Here is a 20,170-nt window from a genome sequence, read left to right as displayed (position 1 = left end):
GGCGTGGCTCAGCACATAAATAGACCACAGTCAACATCCGCTGGGCCAATCATCACAAACCTTCCAGGATGTGTCCACATACGTACCTGAAAGCTGCCCTGAAAGTTTCCTTCACATCGACCACTAGGGGGCGCTACAAGGGCAGACAATGGGCGTGGCATAACACGAATCAGACTGTGAATCAGAAATAGTTTGTTTTCTTCTGTCTGATTGTGAAAATGCAAAAAGCGAGATTTCACTGCTTTTGTTCCGTCTGGGCCACATGGGACCAGGTCCAGATCAGAAGCTCTAAACTTCTAACGTCTGTGTTGGCTTGAACCCTGGACCTGCTGCTTACGGCTGTAATTAGACTGTAACTGTGTCTCAGAGACAGCTGATAAAGATTTGACTGAGTCCATTTGACATTAATACTCAGTGATTTAATAAACAGTCAGTTGTGCTGCTGATTGGACAGACAGCAAAGACAACACTGTCTCTGTCAGATGGGACAAGGGGACGGATTTTACTTCCTGAGATGACTTAGCTTCTGATGGAAACATTTAATATTCATCACAATAACTGGACCTTTGTAATAATATAATAATATAATATTCAAACCTCTCAACACAGTTTCTTTCACTGTTTGAAGTGAAATCCGTCCCCTTGTCCCATCTGACAGAGACAGCTGATGTTGTGTCTGTTGTCCTCTCAGTCTACCAGGTGGAGGTGGATTCAGGGGTGGAGTCTGTCCTGCTGCCCTGCAAAACCACAGCTGACCTGCCTAAAGACGTCACAGTGAAGTGGTGGGACGGAGACCACAGGAAGGTCCACGTATATCAGAAAGACTCTGACCGGTCTGGAGAACAGTTCAGCCTTTACAGAGGCCGAACAGAGATGAAGGAAGACCTGCTGAGAACTGGAGACCTCAGTCTGACCCTGAAATTCCCCACAGACAGAGACAGTAAAAACTACACCTGCACCGTCTACAGCAGGGAGAGAAGGATCCTGATGGAGAAACAGGTGGAGCTCCGGGTCAAAGGTCAGTGCTGTAGATACAGGTCAGAGGTCAGAGGTCAGTTCTGTCTATTAGATTCCTATAATAACAATAATGATATTATTAATATTCACTTTCTGTCATAAGTTTTAGTGAAGTCCAATAATTAGACTGTAACTGTGTCTCAGAGACAGCTGATAAAGATTTGACTGAGTCCATTTGACATTAATACTCAGTGATTTAATAAACAGTCAGCTGTGCTGCTGATTGGACAGACAGCAAAGACAACACTGTCTCTGTCAGATGGGACAAGGGGACGGATTTCACTTCCTGCTGCCGTCTGTACAGCTGATGTTGTGTCTGTTGTCCTCTCAGTCTGTCAGGTGGAGGTGGATTCAGGGGTGAAGTCTGTCCTGCTGCCCTTCAAGACCACAGCTGACCTGCCTGAGGACGTCACAGTGAAGTGGAGGGACAGATACAACAGGACGGTCCACGTGTATCAGAAAGACTCTGACGGGTCTGGAGAACAGTTCAGACTTTACAGAGGCCGAACAGAGATGAAGGAAGACCTGCTGAGAACTGGAGACCTCAGTCTGACCCTGAAATCCCCCACAGACAGAGACGGAGGAACTTACAAGTGCAGAGCCTACAGCAAGGAGGGAAGGATCCTGAGACTGAAAACAGTGCAGCTAAAGGTCAAAGGTCAGTATGAAGACACAGGTCAGAGGTCAAAGGTCAGTATGAGGTCTCTGTGTTTGTCTCTGTCTGACTGTCCTCTGTCTCCTCTGCAGAGAGACGAACAGAAGACGCTCCTCTGCTGGCTGAGCAATCTGTTTGATCGGTCTGTCGGTGGATCTTTGATTATTGATCCGATCTGACTTTGGATCAGAGAGAAAATGGAGGTGAAGCAGCTGATGGAGGACGGATCTTTATCTTCGTGTGAAACAGGACGAGTTGTTAGTTACAACAACATCGTCCCGACCGTGAAGGAAGAACTTCATACGAGACGAGATGAAACGCTGAAACCTGCTGAAAGAAAGTTTGATTCAACGAGGAGAAAATAAACAATATAATCACAGAACAAGAACAGAACCAGAAGCTGCACAAACTCCAGAAATCGTTTCCAGATATTACAGTGAGGCTTGAAATGAGTGCAGGAAGGATTCTAAAGCTCTTTAGTATCGAGAGAAGATGTTTCGTCCGTTTGTCTGATGATGAACGAGCTGTTGTGAAGATGTGATGCAGATAAAAAGTCAAAGTTAATGTTGACTGTTTCTTACGGAAGCCCTGAGAGACCAATTAGGGGAAATCTGGTCTAAATGGTTTTCTCTCCTGTGTTTATGACTTAAGAACAGGTGAAAAAAAGGTTTCGGGATAAAGTTTCTCAGTTCCTTAAAAAAGATTCATCTGTGGAAACAGGTGGGAAAAAAGTTTTGGTGGGTTTAAATTATTTTTTGTTCATTTTTCTAAGTGTTTGTTGTAAATGAGACTGAAAGCATTCATGTTTTCTTCCAGGAGTTTTAATTCCTCCATTCACTCTAAACACAAGGTACATATATTGTGTGTTAGCATGTTATGTAACGTCACTGTCGCGTCTTTAATAATTCACGTAATTCATGGACGACAGCTTCCTTACTTCCTGTCAATAAGCAGTAATTAGGAGGCTACTCAGGGAAAACTCTTAGTTAATGGCCTCGTTGTTGTAGAATATGGTATAATAAGTGCTTTAAAATGACTAAATAAGAGCCAGTATGCTACTAATATGCATGCTAATAATTAACTAGTCAATGATGAATATGCGTACCTTAATAAAAGTGTTACCCTTATATATAAATATGTTTCTGTGAATGTGCATTGAGAGCAACGAGAACCCAAATTCCTAATATGTGCACATGTACCTGGCCAATAAAGCTGATTCTGAAATCTCGTCTGCCTGCTGACGTGTAAATGCAAAACAACGGAAACGAAATATTTTCTTTAAGTTACAAAAACTAGACGTTAATCTAATTTTAGCTTGTTTGTGAAGCAGTGATACGAAACAGAAATAGCCCCAAGATTTCCCACACTCAGCTGGAGTCCATTATTCATGTCCACACACACACACACACACGCTGCAGGGACGTCAGTGCTGATTGGTCGAAGCAGTTTGGGGTGAAGGCAGCCTGTTGCCTGGCGACGACCGGCAGCCGTGTGAGAAGTTCAACTGAAGCGGTGAGGAGACGTTTCTGCTCTCAGAAAGGAGAAACAGATACAACCTGTTTGAAATGAACTTTCAGTTACTTCAACGCTGCAACAAACGACAGAATCTCTGACTCCGTGTTAAAGCGCCGTCATCGCCAGCTCTGCAGCTTTTTAGCCTCCTTTAGCTGCTAGTTTTGGTTTTGCAGCACACGTCAAACACTCACTACAGCACCACATGTGGATTCATCCGCTGCTGGACGTAGTCCCCAACAGATGCTCTGTTTCCTCCTGTTAGTCTGATAAAAACTACAGCGAGCAGCTGTTTGAGGAAACTACTTTTTAAACAGGAAACTCTCTGTGAGGCATTTTAAAGATTTACGGAGCCTCCACATGTCCCAGAGTGCACTGGGGCACAGCCTCCGACGCTCATTGACTTCACCCCAGCGCTGACCTGCAGGTGGAGCAGGTGGAGCTACACCTCAGGCTCACTGAGCCTGAGCCTGTTATTACTGAGGGAATGATAAACTACCAAAATAAGAGCAGAGAATTATCCTTTACAGTAATGTGCTCGTATGGACAAACTGCTGGTTGTCTACTACAGTATCCATGAGCCTCAGCGGCCGTTGCTATGGTGACGACTATATCCAGAGTTGTATCACAGTCAGAACAAAACGCTGCACCACAGATGCTGAACTGGTCCAAAACGGATCCAAAGCCCAAACTGAGTTATACAGATTTATTTACTGGTTTGTGAGGACCAAACCCGCCTCACGTACCTCTGGTAGCCTCTCAAGGACCTTGGAACCCTAAAGGACCTCTGTAAACTCCCCAAGGCCATATGGATCTTCCTCATAGACCTTGGAACCTGTCAAGGACTCCAGGATCCTCTTCAAGGACCCCTGAAGAACCATTTGAGTCCGGTGCCCCTCAAGGTATCCTGGAACCGTTTCTTCTGGTTTAACCTGTTTTGTGAGGACTTGGGTGAGTGTGTGTCGCTGTGGGGGGGCAGGAATGTTGTGTGCGTCACAACACACACACAAATACACACACACACACACACAATAACTCGTGTTTTTGTGATCAGCGACCTCTTTCTCTCTAATGAGGTGTGTGTGCGTGTGGCGGCGAGGGATTGGTGCTGCTGTGATCCAGCAAAGAGTCCAGGAATTGGGGGCTGCTGCGATCCAGCAAAGAGTCCAGGGACTGGGGGCTGCTGCGATCCAGAAGGGTGCCTTGGGGCTGGGGTCTGCTGCGATCCAGCAGGGCGCCCAGGGGCTGGGGGCTGCTGCGATCCAGCAGGGAGTGATGGCTGCTGAGGTCCAGCAGGGACTGGAGGCCGCCGCGGCACTGCCGAGCAGCTGGGCAGCGGGGCAGGCGAGCAGCTGGGGAGCGAGGCAGGCGAGCAGCGAGGCAGGCGAGCAGCGAGGCAGGCGAGCAGCGAGGCAGGCGAGCAGCGAGGCAGGCGAGCAGCGAGGCAGGCGAGCAGCGAGGCAGGCGAGCAGCGAGGCAGGCGAGCAGCGAGGCAGGCGAGCAGCGAGGCAGGCGAGCAGCGAGGCAGGCGAGCAGCGGGCAGCGAGGCAGGCGAGCAGCTGGGCAGTGCGGCAGGCGAGCAGCTGGGCGGCTGGGCCGTGGTGCAAGAGAACAGCTGGGCAGGCGAGCAACTGTGGGAGCCACGCTTCCTCCTGGAGTGTTTCCCGGAAGGCGCCAAGAAAGGCAAGAGGTAAGTATGTAGGGATATGAACTGGGGGCCAGCAGGCTGGGGTGCAGGCTGATGGTTGGCAGGCCGGGTTCAGGCTGATGGCTGGCAGGCCGGGGTGCAGTCTGATGGCTGCGAGGACCACCGAGAGACAGGCGGTTGCATAGGTATGGGTTCGGGACTGGGACCGGTTGAGGAGTAGCAGGCAGGGTTGCAGGCTGGGGTGTCTGGGTACGAAGGAAGTCCGTGAGCCACCCAGGGATGGCCTCCCTCAGTCAAGGCAATGCCGAGAGTCTGGTTTCGACCCGACATCTGATTGCCTCTCTGCGGGACTCGTCATGTATTTCCTCCCATATGTCCCTTAGGCACACCAGATCACGGACCATCTGAACCGCTTCCTCGGACAGTTCTGCTGGATCCATGATTGGTTGGATCATTCTGTTGTATGATGTGTAGTAGTATGTGGACCCAAATGCAGAATATCAGGAAGCGGTATGAGGATGAGGTCGCCGGATGACTACAGTGTTTATTGGGTGAAGTGGTATTATGCAGGCAGGTACAGGCAGACAGACCGGTAGGCAGACAGTTCAACAAACAGGCAAAAGGCAGATAGGTTACTGACTGGCAGTGGTGGAAGCAGGGAAGTTTATCCAAGGTGGCAAAACAGTTCCATAGGGAGCAGGCAAATTACAAAATCCAGGATCCAGCCAAGGTCCAAGGCAGACAAAGAATCCAATACAGAACTCACGGTAAGAATGCTGAGGAACTGGGCACAGGAACCAGGTATGACAAAAAGTGCACCCAACAGCGACACACACAAAAGTCAGTAACACCTACACGATGGGAACAAAACTCAAGACGTGAGCACACCAGACAGGAATCACACCATGCAGTTACAACAATGATCCAACACTAAACAAAAACAGAGACCCGGACTAAACAAGACACGGGTGCAAACAATCAAGGAAGGGCCAACAATCAAACTGGAGGGAAAACAAAGACAGGAAGTAAAACCACAAGACACACAAGGGAAGGAACACACTACAAAATAAAACAGGAAGTGACAAAACCTTAAACTACGACAATTCCATGTGCAAAATCTCCAGTCTGGACACCAATTTTCCAAGTATAAAAACTCCAGGACGCCGGAGAGCCACAACAGTGGAGGTCCGTGCAAGACTTGCAGATGGTAAATGCAGCAGTACATGCATGAGCACCCAATGTTCCAAAGCCACACACAATAGTCTCACAGGTGCCACCTAGGAGTAAGTGGTTTTCAGTTGTTGACCTGGCTAACACTTTTTTCAGCATCCCAGTGGATCCTGACAGCCAGTATTGGTTTGTGTTCTCTTTTGAAGGTAAGAGTTTTACATTCACCAGACTCATTTCAAGGGTATTCGAAGAGTCCTGGAATCTTTAACGATGCGTTAAAGAACAATTTGGAAACGTTAAAATTGACAGAAGGTGCACTCCTACAATATGTAGATGACCTCATGATCTGTTCAAAAACAAGCTTGTGTAAAAGACACACTAGCTCTGCTCAATCACTTTGCAGAGAATGGCCACAAAGTTAGCTTTTCCAAGCTGCAGTTTGTGTCTGAAAAGGTCACATTCCTGGGTGATGTGATCTCAGCTGAGGGGAAGTCCCTATCACCCAAAAGAACCCAGGCAAATCAGCTCATCCCAAAGCCAGAGACAAAGAAACAGGTAATGGCCCTCCTAGGAACGATGTCATACTGTAGACAAAGGGTTGCAAATTATGCACAGATTGAAGGCCCCTTGCAGATATTGCACATGGGAAAGGTCTTGCAGCAAAAGACACTGGCCACCAGAAGCAGAGAAGGCTCCAGAATCCTCCAGACACCCCCAACTCTTGGTCTCCCTGACAGTAACAGACCTTTCACTCCGACTGTTGATGAGAGGGGTGGGTTCATGACTTCTGTGCTACTACAAGAACATGGGGGGAGACCAGTGGGCTATTTTTCCAGCAAGCTTGACTCTGTAGCAGCTGGGCTGCCAAATTGTCTGAAGGCTGTGGTGGCTGCAGAGAAAGCTGTTATAGCCTCATGTGACATTGTGGGTTATGCTGATCTAACATTGTTGGTTCCACATGCTGTCTCAATGATATTGCTTGAACAGAAAACATCACATCTCTCAACAGCCAGGTGGTTAAGATACAACACCATTTTGCTTGAAATGCCTTATATCACTGTTAAGAGATGTACAGTGCTTAACCCAGCAACTCTCCTCCTTACAGTAGCAGATGGTGAACCTCACGATTGTGTGGCAGTGATAACAGAGACTTGCTCCCCCAGACCAGATCTGCAGGAAACACCATTGATCAATCCAGATCTGGAGCTGTTTGTTGACGGTTCAGCATTACAAGATCCAGCAGCTGGTAAAAATCTTGCAGTAACAACATTGCATGAAACAATTTTGGCTAAACAACTCGCATCAAACTACTCAGCACAGTCAGCAGAGTTAGTTGCGTTGACAGAAGCATGTAAATGTGCTAATGACCAAACTGTGAACATTTTCACAGACAGCACATATGCACTGGGAGTGACACATGACATTGGAAAACTCTGGGCAAACATAAACTTCCTTACATCTACAGGCAATCCCACTGCACATCACACACTGGTTGCTGAACTCTGAAACTGGATGCCGTGCTCAAAAACCAACCACTCAGTGTGTTGCATTAACTAATGAACCTCTGACACCTACAGCTGATCTGCAGGAACTGCAGACAAGAGCAACGGCAGAGGAAAAAGCAGTGTGGCGAAAGGTAGGCTGCATTATCACAGACAAAGTGTGGTATGGACCAAGTGACAAACCATGCTTACCGAAGTATCTGTTCCATTATTATGCTGTGGTGACCGATGGGTCAATAGGGAGCATGATGCTGGAGCTGAACAGATACTGCTTCATAAAGGGATTTAATAACTTCTCTCGAAAATTTTGCCAAAAATGAATTGTTTGTGCAACCAATAATATGGGGAGAAGTATTCAAATCCCACAGGCGGCCAGTGTGCCTCCTGAGAGACCCTTTGAACATCTGCAGATGGATTTCATTGAGCTGACACCCAGTGAGGGAAAGAAATATTGTTTGGTCATTGTTGACATGTTCTCTAAATAGGTAAAGGCCATCCCAACAGCCAAACAGGATTCAGCAGCAGTAGCAAAGAGTCTTATACGAGATATCATCCCATGCTGGGGTATTACAGATAAGATCTCCAGTGATAATGGTACACCTTTCATGAGCGCAGCATTAAAGAGTGTAGGAGAGTATCTAGGTATTGATCTAAAACATCATCGTGCTTATCACCCAGCCAGCACAGGAGCCATGGAGAGGGAGAGCAGTTCTCTGAAAAACAAATTTGCAAAGTGTTGTGATGAGACAGGGTTGCCTTGGACAAAAGCACTGCCCATTGTTCTGATGTACACGAGGTCCAGAAAAAGAAGCAGGGGGGGTTCAGCCCTTTTGAAATCCTATTTGGCAGACTGTTAAACACAGGTATTGGGCCAGCAAAAAGACAACTTTCTGACACCAGCCAATGTGAGGATGAGATGCTACGTTATTGCGCAAACTTATCCTCTGTGCTTTGTAAGAGAGCATGTGTGGGTATGTGGACAACATGTTTATCAGTCTCTCAGACCGGGGTGGTATGGCACCTTCTACCTTGCTAAGCTGATAACATCTGTGAACATTCTGCCCACCATCACTCATTTTCACACCCACTATGCTCACTATTACTTACCACAAGGAGTGCGGCGATCCACTAGAAGAGTGTCACCAGGGGAGAAAGGAATCAGTGGCATCCTTCCCTGGTGGGGGACTGTGAATAATGCACACAAGATAGACCACCTGGCCGTAGATCTTGAGAACTTGACGGCCCTGGCAGGGGTTTTCCACTGTCCCTCCTACCATGCAGGGGATCAAATACGTGGCCCTGCAGAACAGGATGGCTTTGGACTTGATGCTGGCTAGTCAAAGAGGAGTAAGTCACATTATTGGGACTGATTGTTGCACCTATGTTTCAGATATCACAGACAATATGACTCATGTTGTTTCCCACCTGAACGATCTACTGCACAAGGAGAAAAGCCTGGACTCCCAGAATGTGGGAGGATGGGATATGTGGTCATGGCTGACTATGGGAGGATGGAAGAACGTGTTGATGAAAGTGTTGGCACCTGTGCTCCTAGTTTTTGTGCTCTTCCACCTCTTGACCTGCTGTGTAATCATCAGTTTCATATCTATGATTGCCACCGCAATTAAATCATCTATGGGTCAGTATGTGAATATGCCCATAGAAACATCCGGCTCTGTTGATTGGATTTGAGAATAAAATTACATATAACCACACTGGATTTTGAAGTATGATGCAAATTTAGAATAAAATGCTCATCAAATCATATATTACTACTAGAGCTATATAAATAATGATTACAGTTCTGTTGATTTTGAAATTTCATTTCTATTGCATCCAGTTAGTTACAGAGCAAAGCACTAAGACAACAGGCTGAGTTGTCAGATGTTCCTTTGTATTTTCCCAGGTAGGAATTGGAAATTAGTGACTTTCGTACCTGTCTGGAGCACAGCAGCACATCTGTTTTTGTTTTTCCCTTCAGATACTATGAAGGCTGTGGAACATGTGAACAAGGACATCGCCCCCAAGTTGATTGCAAAGGTATCAGCAAATGATCAATATGTCAAATAAAAATTCAATACTTTACAGAAATGTTGTTTTTGCCTGTTTTAGAACCTGAATGTAATGGACGTTAGTGAAAAGCTGATGTTAGTCTGATATGTGAGAAACTACTGCATTTGAATACAAAGGTTTCTTATCTGAAGGCTAACGCTGTGCTGGCTGTTTTAAAATCCTACAGTAAAAAGTGAATTTTGTGTCTCCAGAACTTCAGCGTTGTCGAGCAGGAGAAGATCGACAAGTTCATGCTGGAGTTGGATGGCACTGAGAACAAATGTAAGGACCTGTCTGTCTGACCTGTCTTTCTGTCTTTCTCACTGTCTGTCTCTCTGTCTGTCTGACCTGTCTTTCTCTCTGTCTGAGCTGTCTGTCTCGCTGTCTGTCTCTCTGTCTGACCTGTCTTTCTCTTTGTCTGAGCTGTCTGTCTCTCGGTTTGAGCTGTCTAATTAATTGTAATGTTTTATAAACGTTTTGTTCTCCTCTGCAGGCCTTCAACGTCATTAACGGAGGAAGCCATGCTGGAAACAAACTGGCCATGCAGGAGTTCATGATTCTTCCAGTTGGAGCCGCCAACTTCCACGAGGCCATGAGGATCGGAGCTGAGGTGCTACGGATTTACCAAAAGTTGTTGCATTAGTGGTTATGTTGTTAGTATTAGTATTTATTTGATATACTCTATTCTGCATTATTTCTACTACAGCGTCAAGTAAACATTGATGTCCATGTCTAACTGTATTATGATGTGTGTATGTTCAGGTCTACCACAACCTGAAGAATGTGATCAAGGCGAAATACAGTAAAGACGCCACCAATGTGGGACAGATGAGGGAGGCTTCGCCCCCAACATCCTGGAGAACAATGAGGGTGAGACATCCACCTGTCTGTCTGTCTGTCTGACGGTGTGATGATGATGTTTTTGTAGCCATGAGTATTATGCTACATTAGGGGTGTGTTATATCATATCATTTGTGAAAATACCAGTATAAATCTTGCTCCCACAAAAACTGTCATGATCCTAATGATATTGCAGCACGTGTCATGTATTTAAGTCATCATTATGTAAATATAATAAGTTCTTAAGCAAAAATGGCAAATATTCTCAGTTTCCAGCTTCTTAAATGTGAATACTTTATTCACTGGTTTTATGATGTTACAGTTATTGACGTAAGAGGGTGCTGTATAGAGGTATGTGGACCCTAAAGCAGATGACGAGGAAGCGGTCTCAGGGTGAAGTAGCCGGATGACTACCGTGTTTATTGTGGGGTGGAATGCAGGCAAGAACAGGCAGAGGTGAAAGCAGGGGAGTGAGTCCAAGGTGGAAAACACAGTTCACAAGGGAGCAGGCAAAATCCAAAAATCCAAACAAGGTCCATGGGAGAACAAAGAATCCAACACAAACTTACAGTCAATGCTCGGCAGGAACAACACCATGTGTACAACAATGATCCAACACTGAACAAAGAAAAGAACCAGACTAAATACCCTGGGGGAGGTGAGACAACGAGACACAGGTGCAAACAATCAAGGGAGGGCCAACAATCAAAACTGGAGGGAAAACACAGACAGGAAGTAACAACACAAGACACAAGGGAAGAAGAATACTACCAAAATAAACCAGGAAGTGATAACACCTAAACTACCACAGTTATATTGTAATATGATAATATTCATACTATAGTTCTCGTCATAAATATGGTTAAGGCGAAAATACCTTGTAAGACTGTGATATTATTTGTACTACTCTGCTCTACATTTACTTGCTACTTGGTTGAGAGATATTTTGAACAGAATTTGAAGTGTAAATGAATAAAAATGGAATTTGGCTTCAGCAGAGCTACATGATTAAAATGCTGTTCCATGTGTTTTGTTGGATTTGGCTTCATCCAAACACGTCTGAAAGCTGCAGTTGTCCTGACCACTAACTGCCTGAATTTTAGATCAGAACAGTCCATCCTACATTATCACCTACACAGCAAACAAAAACACTTGTTTCCAACACTTTTGTTCCTCTTCGTGCAGCTCTGGAGCTGCTGAAGTCGGCCATCGAGAAGGCCAGTTACCCCGACAAGATCATCATCGGGATGGACGTGGCGGCCTCCGAGTTCTACCGCAGTGGGAAGTACGACCTGGACTTCAAGTCCCCCGACGACCCGTCCAGACACATCAGCGGAGAGAAGCTGGGAGACCTGTACCGCAGCTTCATCAAGAACTACCCCGGTAACCACACACACTTTCTATTCCAAATTTCTCACTGTTTACTTTCTACTATAACCACACAAAATAAAATTCAGGAAACTTGAACTAGAGAAGCACTTCCTGAAGGAAATGCGTGTGAATGCTGTGTGAACTACTCGAGCCAAATCCCTTAAAAATACCTGATACTGACCATTACTTTTTAAAACAGTGGTGTTTTTATTAAGCACCATTTGAATTTAATGGAGAAATGAAAGACATTTAAGGGATAAAAGAACATGTTTTGGAGACATGGAAGTGTTTAAACGGCACATTTCCAATGGAAGTTCTGCATTGGATGTTTTCATGAATAAAAGAAAGCTCTGTAGCACCTTTAAGCCTGTAGGGGTCAGTACAACACGAGAATAATCCGCTCTTCATTTACTGTCTCTCTTTCTGTCTCCAGTCCAGTCCATTGAGGATCCATTTGACCAGGACGACTGGGAGAACTGGGCCAAGTTCACCGCCTCTACAGACATCCAGGTGAGACACACAGACAGGTATGCAAACAGACAGACAGTCACACATACGGTGACAACGAGGTGATGAAGATTTAGATTTGATTCAGGAACCAAAACCTGAGGATGAAAAGGAAAAGGACCAGAGTTCGTGGAAAAGTTCCTTAAAAGGACTGTGTGAGATTAAAATGACTCATCTGTGTGTGTGTGTGTGTGTGTGTGTGTGTGTGTTTTAACCAATCAGATCGTAGGAGACGACCTGACGGTGACCAATCCAAAGAGGATTCAGCAGGCGGTGGACAAGAAGGCCTGCAACTGTCTGCTGCTCAAAGTCAACCAGATCGGCTCTGTGACCGAGTCCATCCAGGCGTAAGACAGCTGTCTGTCTGACGAGCCGTTGATTGACAGACTGATTGATTGATTGATTGATTGATTGATTGATTTATTGCAATGTGCTGGTTAACTGTGTTTGAGATCAAATTCAACTTACAATTTTTCTCCTGTCTCTCTGTCCATCTGTCTGTCTCACTCTGTCTTTACCTGTCTTTCTCTCTCCCTACCTGTCTACCTCCCTGTCTGTCTCTCTCCCCCTACCTTTCCCCCTGTCTCCCCGTCCCTCCCTACCTGTCTGTCTCTCAGGTGTAAGCTGGCTCAGAGCAGTGGTTGGGGTGTGATGGTCAGCCATCGCTCCGGAGAGACTGAGGACACCTTCATCTCTGACCTGGTGGTCGGACTCTGCACCGGACAGGTAGACAGAAAGAAAATACAATAAGACAAGTAAACAAACAGGCAGGGAGACAGGTAGACAGACAGACAGGTAGAGTAGACAAGCAGGTAGACAGGTAAAGAGACAAGTAGTGACCACCTGTCTCTCTCTCTCTCAGATAAAGACCGGGGCTCCCTGCAGGTCGGAGCGTCTGGCCAAATACAACCAGCTGATGAGGTGAGAGCGTCCTGTCACATTTAATTTTACCAGTAAACGCTGCTTGTTGAGTCTGAGAGTTGACAGAGGAATAAAAACACACAGCAGACAGTCAGCTGACCTGACCTCTGACCTCTGTGACCTCTGACCTCTGTGACCTTTGACCTGCAGGATCGAGGAGGAGCTCGGAGACAAGGCCAAGTTCGCCGGCAAAGACTTCCGCCACCCAAAGATCAACTAAAGCTCCGTCCTGACTTCCTGTCTGTCACCGTGACAACTGACAACCTATGACCCCTGAAGCCCCTCCCCCTACAGCTGGGGGTGAGAGGTCATAGGTCACGGTGGGTTTGACCCCGCCTTCCTAGCTATAATTCCATTACTGATGTGTTCTATATAAAACACAATAAAGACTAAAGAATAAAACAAACCTTCGGTGTATTTTACTGCGTGTTGCTTTTTACAAACATGACGTCTCTTCATGAAAATCACTTTTAAAATACTTCAGAGGTTTCTTGTACTTTACTAAAGGCCGTTCAGGTTTACGCGTGTGTGGTTTGTAGAATGATAGAGAATAACACAAGTACTGCTATCTTAAGCTAGGCTAGTTGCTTTTTAGCAGGACTATCCTCGTTAACGGAAGCCTCATCAAGGACCATTTAAGCCTCTGCTTGGACCTTGGAACCTCTCAAGGACTCCAGGACCTTCTTCAAGGACCCCTGAAACCTCCCGAAGGACCATTTGAGTCTCCTCGTTGACTTGTGGCCCTCAAGGTATCCTGGAACTGTTTTTCTGGTTTAACTTAGTTTGTGAGGACGTGTGTGCTGCGTGGGGGGCGGGCAGGAGTGTTGTGCACAGAAACAGACACAAACACATGTTTGTTCCCCCAGAGAAGCGTTTTGGCCATCATGCGAGAACAGAGCAGATTCAGCCTTAAGTGGCACGCACGAGGGATTTAAGAGATTTTGTCACATTCAGCAGTTTTCTCGTATTTTTTAATTTTCTCTTTGGTACAAATGAAATTTTGTTCCAGACGTGTCGTACAAGTCACGAACAGAAAGTCGGCCTTTCTCCACGAGAGAAAAACACTGCTGGACTTAAAAATCATAAAGACGTTTAATTATGTTACTGTTACGCCCCCGTCTAGGAGCGAAGGCGCGCAACATGAAGGTTAAATAGTCGCTCCGTCCCTCGGGCCCCAAACCAAAGTCTGAACACTGAGTTGCAATTAATTACTACAAAAAGGTGAAACTGGGACGACAAACTGAAGCGGTATGTCGGGTGCACCAAGACCAAAACAACAAACCAAAGAATCCACTTCCTCACAAAGTGCTGACCAAACAACCAACAAGACATTTACTGAACCTAATGGCGTGTTCACACCAAAAGTGAATCGAATTACATACAAAGTCAGTGCAAAGACGTGTATCGCGGGGCTTTGCAGTGTTGTGTGTGGAGGAAACTCCATTAAGAAAACAAGCATTTTAAAAGTTTTTTGCTTGTCGTCTTGCGGACAGACCCGACAAAGCCTGAATTCAGACTTTTTACAAATTGGCATCATGATGTTATTTCGACAACCTTTTGATCCATTTATTGCAATTAAATCACAGCAAAATCTGTTTATTTTGGCTTCATACCGCTGTAGTAACCCAGATGGTTAAACTTGCAAGTAAAGCGAGGCGAAAATTCGCTGTGCGTTGGTGTGAACGCAGCATAACTCCCTACAATACAGCAAAACAGGAGAAAACAGTCCAAAAGAAAATGGCAGCTCACCCCTACAACTTCAGTGCTATTTACAAAACGTACATCCATCAGTTATACCCGCTTATCCCGGAGGGTCGCGGAGGGGGGGGGGCAATCACAGCTGATATTGGTTGAGAGGTGGGGTTTACATGCACAGTTCACCTGTTAGTCAGTACAGGCAGTTTAGAGTCAGCAGTTAACCTGCATGTCTCTGGACTGGGGCAGGAAGCCGGAGCAGGCACAACAACACGTACAACATTCCACAGATACTTTGGGTAAACCAACAGGGCACTCGGCCTATTGCTCAGCTCTAACACACAAAACAGATACAACTGGTTTTAGTGTCCTAGGACTTCTTCTTCTTCAGTGTTTATTGGCAAAGCAGCTTAGAGATGCATTACCGGCACCAACTGTGCATGTGTATGTGGAGACCTGTATCAGCCTACCTGCCTGTTACCTTTTTGTTGCCTGTCTGCCTGTACCTGCCTGTAAGCTACAGCACCCAATAAATACTGTAGTCATCCGGCTACCTCTACATCCTCACTCCGCTTCCTGGTCTTCTGCATTTGGGTCTTCATACTACACCACTTACGACCGACCAGTCATGGACCCAGCAGAAGTCGACTCCCTCGTGGAGGAGTTGAAGGAAGTGTTCTCCACTCTAGAGAGATTCCGCCTTTCCATTATAGATTCAGTCGATATGAAGCGCAGACATTTTGTATACTCCTTAATGGAGAGAACAATATTATCCAGACCCTGGCTTGCAACTCTTCCCATAATGGTAGAGAACCTTGCGGCAATCTCCAGCATGAGGCAAGGTTTGCAGCGCTACCGAGACTCCTGGCCCACTAGCAACCAGCCAGACTCCCGGCCCGCCAGTCATCAGCCTGCACCCCAGCTTGTCGTTCTTTAGCCTGCTGGTCCCCAGCTCATATCCCTGCATGCTTACCTCCTGCGTGCTAGTCTCCAGTCAGCAATTCAGCCTGCAAACCAGGTGGTACCTCAGTCTGTTGCTGTCTTGGCGCCTTCTGGGAAACCCCCCAGAAGGAAGCATGGCTCCCTCAGCTGCTTGCCTGCACCGCTGCTCGCCAGCCCCGCTGCCCAGCGCCCCAGAGCTGTCGCAGCAGCCCCCTGTCCCAGAATTAAATCAGTTTCTTTTAAAGACGTAGTAATGTCATAGTATATCTTGCCTGCTGTTTCCCCCAGAGACCTGACGATGAAAGGCCCTGTTCGTGTCTCAGTGACTGGGGGATTTCTCTTGAGGTTGTCTTTCCTACAGAGAAGTGCTTCGACTGTTTCCAGTTGGCTGCCGTCAGACTGCTGGAGACGCTACATGTTGTGAATGGACACACAGGGGAAGAAGTACTAATAGAATAGAAATAGACATAATAATAAATAAGTCTGCAAGCAAATCGAAATATGATACACTATAATACACCTAATCAAAATAAGTACAAGTGGGTATGAAGTATAAAGCTAAGTAAGTGTACAGTACAATGTAATAATATAAGTAATAGTAGTGCAATCATGTGTACTGTCAAGTTGAGTGCAACAGATTTAACCAGCTTATTAGGCGGAGGATATTGCACAGCAGTAATATAGTTTAATAAATATCAACAAACATGGAATAATTAAACTGAGAACAGAGTATGCTGCACAGGAGTAAGAGAATATTGCACAATATTTCAGGTATTGCAGTGATGTTAATGATCCAGTGTCCAGTTGAGTAATATCAGTGCCAGCTTCCCCGACACTTAGAGGGAGGAGATAAAGAGTTTGATCGCCACAGGCAGGAATGACTTCCTAATCCGAATCCAGCCAATCAGAACACTCAAAGATCCTCGCAGCCACAGAGCACACACTCTCACACAAACACAGAAACAGAAAGTAAACGTATGGGAATACGGGCAGACGTAACAGTTAGTGAAATGACACTTGATATAACATCCACATGTTCACAGCAACAGTTACTGAGAAGAACGGCAGCCTTAGTTTTTTACATGTTACTGTCATGAGTGATTGGTATAACTTCTAAATTTCAGTGTTTGCTGGAAGTTTCTCTCACAGCTGCCTCAGGGTTTCTGTCCAGGTGAACCTCCTGTTATATCACCTCACCTGTTGTGGAGTTTGTGACGGCACCTCGCCTTGACTTTGTAGCAACATGTTTTTGTCCTCTAATTTCATGTCAAACCATTTCATTCGTTGTTATCACAGTGCGGCTCTGTGATGTCACATTCAGCTCTGTGATGTCATGGCACAGCTCTGTGATGTCACGTACGGCTCTGTGATGTCACCTCCTCATGAACATTCATATTCATCAGGTTTAAATGAGCAATTAAGACACGTTTGTTCACTTCAGAGAGTTTAGTGAATCGGACTTGAAACACTCGAACGAACAAACCTGACAGAAAAAGTTTAGAGATTTTTAGGAGAAGAAAACGAAAATATTGTTGCATGTCTCTCTTCGCTATTATTTCTCCATGCGGATAGTTTTGGTTTCATTTTTCCAGGTTTGTGCTGCACAGTATTGAGAAATGAAATGAAATGAAATACATGAAAACATGATTTTGTTTCCAGAGACAGCGTCACTGTTACTCTGCAGATGACCGACCAGCTTCCAGCTTCCTGTAACTGCCCCTCCCCCCCAGTTCTGGGAAAGTTCCTGTTAAACCGAAAGTGAAGTTTTCTCAGAGTCAGATTATCAGGAGGAAAGTGACGGCTGGCTGTGAGCTGCTCACCTCAAAGTGTTAGTTTAGTGAGACGCAGATTAAAGAGGACTTTGAGGTAGTTGTAGTTTTTACAGGAAGATGAAGATGTTCATGGTGTTTGTGACGCTCGTGCACGGTAAGACAACCCCGATACTGCGGTCCGACGTCATGTCTTTGATCTGTGTTTGTTTGATCTGAGCTTCATTAGTGTGTTTAAGCTCCATGACGATGTTTTCTTCAAAAGAGTAAGTAACTTTGCGTCAACACACGTTTCTGTGAGGCTTAGCACGTGCACTGTTTGTGACGCGCGCTGTCAGAGGTGAGCTCGCGGCAGCAGCTCTGACAGGTGTCGTGCACCTGGCCGCGGGAGCGCGCATGCTTCAGAGGTAGTGTTGTTGTAATAACTTGATATTTCCTTTGTAGCCAGGAAATAGAGCTGGTGTGTGTAAACTACTCTGTTAAGGATCATTGCCAGCTGTTTACTTATATGTATATTTCATTTCTCTTCACAGAAGTAGAAGCAGGCCTGTAGTTCTGGGGCAAAGAAGGGCCCAGAGTAGTTTGTTTTAACAGGTGGCTGAACAGCAGCTTGTTTGAAATCAGAGCGACAGACAAGATGGCAACGAGTTATTGATTATAGAGAGCACACAAGGACCAATAGAAACAATACAAATTGTTAACAAAGAAGTGGGACAATGTCAAGGGGACTAAAGGAGCTTTTTCAGATTACTAACCAGATTGGTGAGCTGTTGTGGTGAGATTGGAGAAAACTCTGCAGGATTGTTGGCTGGTAAGGGCAAGGTGTTGACTGAAGGATGTTTGCTCGTATGTCATTTATCTTACCGACAAAGAAGGAGAGAAAGTTGTTGCACTCAACTGAAAAAATGGATAAAAACAGCAGCTGACGCAGGAGAGACAACGTTACTGATGCTGTCAAACGAGATCTGGGGAGAACGTCAACTATTAGATACAAGCTTAGAAACGGACGTAGCTCTGGCCACTTTATCCAGGACCGACAGGCAGTGCTCATTAAAAGACTGTAGTGGAGAATCCACGTCACTATAATAACAGGGCTATTATCAAAGGCAGCAGGAGACTTTGCTGCAGGGAGATGGTTTAGGATGCGAGAGCTAATTTCACAGCGACAAGGTAAAATATCCAAATTAAGAGACGAGTCAAAGAAACACAATTATGATCTGAAATAAAAAAGATCCTCCGAAAAAAACAGAATCAATATTTAAACCACGAGTAAGAACCAGAGTATGTCGTCTGAACCTCTCTGTCTGTGTGACCTCACAGTTTCCCAGCATGCCTCAGCTGTGGAGCTGTATGAGGGGGAGGAGTTTGTCCTGCTGCCCTGTGAGTATCGAACTGTTGAACTAGACGACCCCACAGTGGTGTGGAGCCGCTACGATCTCGATCCTCCAACCGTCCACCAGCGTCAGCAGGAAGGTGATGAACTTACATATCAAAACCAGCTTTACAGCGGCCGAACATCCATGATGCCTGACGCTCTGGAAACCGGAGACCTCAGCCTCAATCTGACAAAACTCCACCTGTCTGACAGCGGCACCTACACCTGCACCGCCAGAGGGTTAGGAGGACAACGGAGAGTGGGAAACATACAGCTGAAGGTCAAAGGTCAGCAACAAACCCTAACACCTACTGTAGATACAGGTCAGAGGTCAGTGCTGTAGATACAGGTCAGAGGTCAGAGGTCATGTTCGTGATGTTCTTTGTTTCCTACAGAACGATTTCCATACTGGTCCAAAGTTCTCCTGGTTCTCCTGGTTCTCCTGGCTGTTGGTCTTGTTGCTGGGGGTCTTTTGGTACATTTTCGGCACTATTTCATGTCAGGTATGTCACTACTATTATATTACCCATCATGCCAATGGTTATCATCCTTACCCTTGTTGCTCCTTGACTGTTGAGGCAGACTGACTCTCACACGCACTTCTTCCACAAACTAAAAGAGTTGAGAGTTAAAAACAACTGATGCAGAGAGCTGAAGAGAAGCTTCCAGGTTTTGTTCCAGAAGTAAGAAAACTCTCAAACTCACTCATTCATGAGTAAAAATCAGCTCTCCAACATAACTTTACTAAACAGTTTGTCGTGTGGTCTACAGCATTTATCTGGACAGAGATGGACCATTTTCTTCTTCTGTGGTATTAAACAGCAGGCTAACATGAAAACACTAAGTGTTGCAGCCCTGACAGTCATGTGTGGGAGCTTTGGTAAATGTTCCTCCTTGAGTTGTGCTCAGTCATCTGGTCGAATGCAGCTGAGAAACATTGCACAAACTGGAGATTGTTGAGAACAGAGCAGACACATTAGTTCTTCACTGAGTCTCGATGGCTTTAGGATCATACAGACAGAACCAAAAGCTCAGGGAAAGTGCGGGGCGGTGGGGTGTGCATGTACATTAACTCCCGCTGGTGTACTAACTATCAAGGTACACAAGAAGGTCTGTAATCTCGACCTGGAGTTGCTCACCCTGTCAGCCCGAGCCTTTTACCTCTCGAGGGAGTTCTCGACTGTTGTATGAATA

At 45.8% G+C, this 20,170-nt stretch overlaps 2 protein-coding genes across 14 annotated transcripts in view; both read left to right on the top strand.

Moving 5' to 3' along the window:
* eno3 (enolase 3, (beta, muscle)) overlaps positions 1 to 13,589 on the top strand; it is a 40,564-nt gene extending 26,975 nt beyond the window's left edge. Inside the window, exons 9-14 of the mRNA XM_044184081.1 lie at positions 11,582 to 11,779; positions 12,201 to 12,277; positions 12,497 to 12,621; positions 12,892 to 13,000; positions 13,137 to 13,195; positions 13,346 to 13,589. Coding sequence (XP_044040016.1) covers positions 11,582 to 11,779; positions 12,201 to 12,277; positions 12,497 to 12,621; positions 12,892 to 13,000; positions 13,137 to 13,195; positions 13,346 to 13,415 — 638 coding nt within the window. The 3' untranslated portion in view covers positions 13,416 to 13,589. The remainder of the gene's footprint in view (positions 1 to 11,581; positions 11,780 to 12,200; positions 12,278 to 12,496; positions 12,622 to 12,891; positions 13,001 to 13,136; positions 13,196 to 13,345) is intronic.
* Positions 1 to 20,170, top strand: part of LOC122870097 — a 387,819-nt gene that overhangs the window by 14,656 nt on the left and 352,993 nt on the right. For 5 of the 13 annotated variants that reach the window (XM_044183862.1, XM_044183859.1, XM_044183860.1 and 2 more), the window contains one exon: positions 18,922 to 19,263. The exons of 2 other annotated variants lie outside the window; for them this stretch is intronic. In XM_044183862.1, coding sequence (XP_044039797.1) covers positions 18,922 to 19,263 — 342 coding nt within the window. Of the gene's footprint in view, positions 1 to 862; positions 1,019 to 17,413; positions 17,759 to 17,938; positions 18,772 to 18,921; positions 19,264 to 19,371; positions 19,480 to 20,170 lie in introns of those variants that run through there. 6 more of the 13 variants (XM_044183865.1, XM_044183853.1, XM_044183863.1 and 3 more) reach the window with 5 other exon arrangements.

This window comes from Siniperca chuatsi, linkage group LG22, assembly GCF_020085105.1.
Source record: "Siniperca chuatsi isolate FFG_IHB_CAS linkage group LG22, ASM2008510v1, whole genome shotgun sequence".
NCBI lineage: Eukaryota > Metazoa > Chordata > Actinopteri > Centrarchiformes > Sinipercidae > Siniperca > Siniperca chuatsi.
This window is presented reverse-complemented; position numbering and strand designations above follow the sequence as displayed.